Here is a 2,921-nt window from a genome sequence, read left to right as displayed (position 1 = left end):
AAAAACTCATCATACAGCACATTTAATCCATAAAATAAATTGCTGGTAAATAAATTACTGGTATGGACGATAAACCCGCACCATACTTTAAATAAATGTAAATGTGCGGTAAAATAAATTCATAAATTAAATTGCTTGCTGTATGGACGTTAATCCCGCACCATACCTTAAATAAAATTAAATGTGCGGTAAATTAAATTCATAAAGTAAACGTGCTTGTATGGGCACTATTTCTGCTCCATACATTTAAATAAAAGTAAAGGCGTGGACAATAAACCCGCACCACCCTTTTAAATAAATGTAAATGTGCGGTAAAATAAATTCATAAATTAAATTGCTTGTTGTATGGACGTTAATCCCGCACCATACCTTAAATAAAATTAAATGTGCGGTAAATTAAATTCATAAAGTAAACGTGCTTGTATGGGCACTAATTCTGCTCCATATATTTAAATAAAAGTAAAGGCGTGGACGATAAACCCGCACCACCCTTTTAAATAAATACTGTTGTATGGGTAATAAACCTACACCATACAATAGATATAATACATTATATTACCATTAATATTAATATTAAATAATATAAGATAATAATAAATAAAAAGATGGTGGGAAGCTCATCATTTCAGCGGGTGCTTTTCTTTATCATATTTTTGTTAATTGTAGCTTAAAAAAAAATGATGGATACGGTGCCTTGGGTTCCCACCTTAGTGGAGGAATATTTTTGTATGTCATGATGGTGTTTGTTGCAATGATGGGAAGACATCATCATTTGTCTTTAATGATGCTGTCTTGGGGAGCCTTTTGACTGGCCATCATTGTGGCTCTCGGTGGACATGAGCAGCAAAAGCTCCAATGAAAGGAGACCAGGGTGAGGAAATCGCCCTGCCGGGCAACGTTGTCCACTGCCCATTTCAGGGCTGCCCTGCTGCTCTGAGAATGTACTGGTGGTATGCAGCTGCAGCCAGAGCTCCAACAAATGGCCCAACCCAGAAGATCCACTGGTCATCCCAGGCTTTTTCGTTGTTGAAAATCACAGCAGGACCAAAGCTCCTTGCTGGGTTGATTCCAGTACCAGTGATGGGGATTGTAGCCAAACCAGCAGACCCGTCGCTATCAGTCATCACCGGCGACGAGGAGGTCTCCACCTTCACCTCCGGCGGCGGCGCTGGAGCTCGGGCGGCGGAGGACCTCTTGCTGGGCTTTCCTGCTGCCTTCCCCTGTTTCTGGGTTTCAGCCAAGCCTTCGCAGATGGCTTGAAGCTTGGCGTCAACGGAGTGCAGAGGCTTGTACTCACCGAAATCGCCTCCAACGGAAGAGCCGTTGTGCCTGAGGTGTGGGAAATTGAGCCTAGCGAAGTCTCCTCTGAGCTTGTAAGCTGCCTTGTCGTAGGCCAAGGCGGCTTCTTCAGCTGTGTCGAAGGTGCCAAGCCAAAGCCTGGTGCGGTTCTTTGGGAGCCTGATCTCAGCGACCCATTTGCCCCAATGACGTTGCCTTACACCCCTGTAAAGCTTGGTGGGTTTTGGCGGCGAACCAGAAGAAAACACCTGCTTCATCGGGATGGGTCGGAGGAGGAGGCAAAGCTGAGGAGGTTTGGGTGGTCATGGGATCAGCCATTGGAGTGACAAAATCAGTAACCAACCTGCTGTTATCTGGTAATGGAAGCTTTCGCAAGGTACATACAAGATACAAGTGTTTGCAGAACCAACTAGCTTGGTAGCTTGATGAACCCGAGATCCAATCTCTAACAAGCCAGCAAGCCAATCTGGAAGAACTTTGCCTTTGATGACTAACAGAGGCCTTGGCAAGCTCAAGAGGTCTCAGCTGGGCTCGTCGGAATTGCCACCAGTTCCGATCGGTGAAACCAGTTTTTTTTTTTTTTTCTTTTCGGCTGCTGCCTGAGGTTCGGGCTTTCTAGCTTCTGAATTTTGTGTTTGTTTGCTCTGCTCTGCTCTGCTTTTTAAGAGATAGAGAGAGAGAGAGAGAGAGAGACCGATGGCTTTGAATTTGGAGATAGAGAAATCGTGCTGATAACGTGTTATAAATCAAGAGGAATTGGAGAGGGAATTGAGATGGAGAGAAGGGAATGTTTTTCCTTCTTCTTATGTATGTATTGAGTAGGGAAGGGGGGAAGCCTTTTATAGGCATTTGGGGACTCCACCTACATTATTTTATTTATGTTCTACAATTGATAAACTTTATCTGTTGTTGCATAAACCTATCTAGAAATGTGAAATTTGGTTTTTCAAATTGAATCTTCTGTTATCTAGGAAATGAGCCTTATGGTGAAGTATGGTTTACATCCTGGTACTTTGAAGGGTGAGTTGTTTAGAGTTCTGCCAGAGCAAGGAATTCATGAGTTGAAAGTTTTTGAGTTGGCAAAGTCATTGTAGGTAATTTTCTTGAAAATATTGTTATCATAATCTCTCATGTGATATTACACTTGAAATAGTGATGGGCTTTGTTTTTGTTTTGCAGATTTCTGAATTGAACCTTTCCAGTGGAATAGAGGAACTAGAGTCTTTAATTGGTTCAACTCTTTCAAGTGATATTACATTATTTGAAAAGATTTCATCATCTACATATCGTGTGCGTATTAATTCTTCTAAAAAGAAAATGGAGGAATCCCAATCAGATACTGAAGACTCTGGAGCAGTGATGATGACCTCGGTGACAGTGGTACATGTAGCAGTGATGATGATTCTGGGTGTAATTCAGGAAATTCCAAAATTAAAAAGCTGACTTATATGAACCATGGCAAAAGTAAAGATAACATGGTGATAGTATAACACCGAAATTGATGAGAGCCATTCGGGAGAAGTATGGTTGTTAGGACTGATGGAAGGCAAATATTCAGTTAAGCATTGAAGAAAAGTTGAGCGCAATAATGGCATCAATTGATCTTCTTCATGCAGGTTCTA

At 41.7% G+C, this 2,921-nt stretch overlaps 1 protein-coding gene across 1 annotated transcript; it reads right to left on the bottom strand.

Annotated features, from left to right (window-relative positions):
* LOC18788097 (ethylene-responsive transcription factor RAP2-4) lies at positions 568 to 2,182 on the bottom strand. The gene has a single exon (XM_020558804.1). The coding sequence runs from the start codon at positions 1,554 to 1,556 to the stop codon at positions 915 to 917; it is 642 nt and encodes a 213-aa protein (XP_020414393.1). The 5' UTR covers positions 1,557 to 2,182; the 3' UTR covers positions 568 to 914.

The sequence above is a fragment of the Prunus persica genome, chromosome G3 (assembly GCF_000346465.2).
Source record: "Prunus persica cultivar Lovell chromosome G3, Prunus_persica_NCBIv2, whole genome shotgun sequence".
Lineage (NCBI taxonomy): Eukaryota > Viridiplantae > Streptophyta > Magnoliopsida > Rosales > Rosaceae > Prunus > Prunus persica.
This window is presented reverse-complemented; position numbering and strand designations above follow the sequence as displayed.

Excerpts from the sequence above, each read along its gene's own strand:
- LOC18788097 (XM_020558804.1), bottom strand. The coding sequence starts at position 1,556 with ATGAAGCAGGTGTTTTCTTCTGGTTCGCCGCCAAAACCCACCAAGCTT.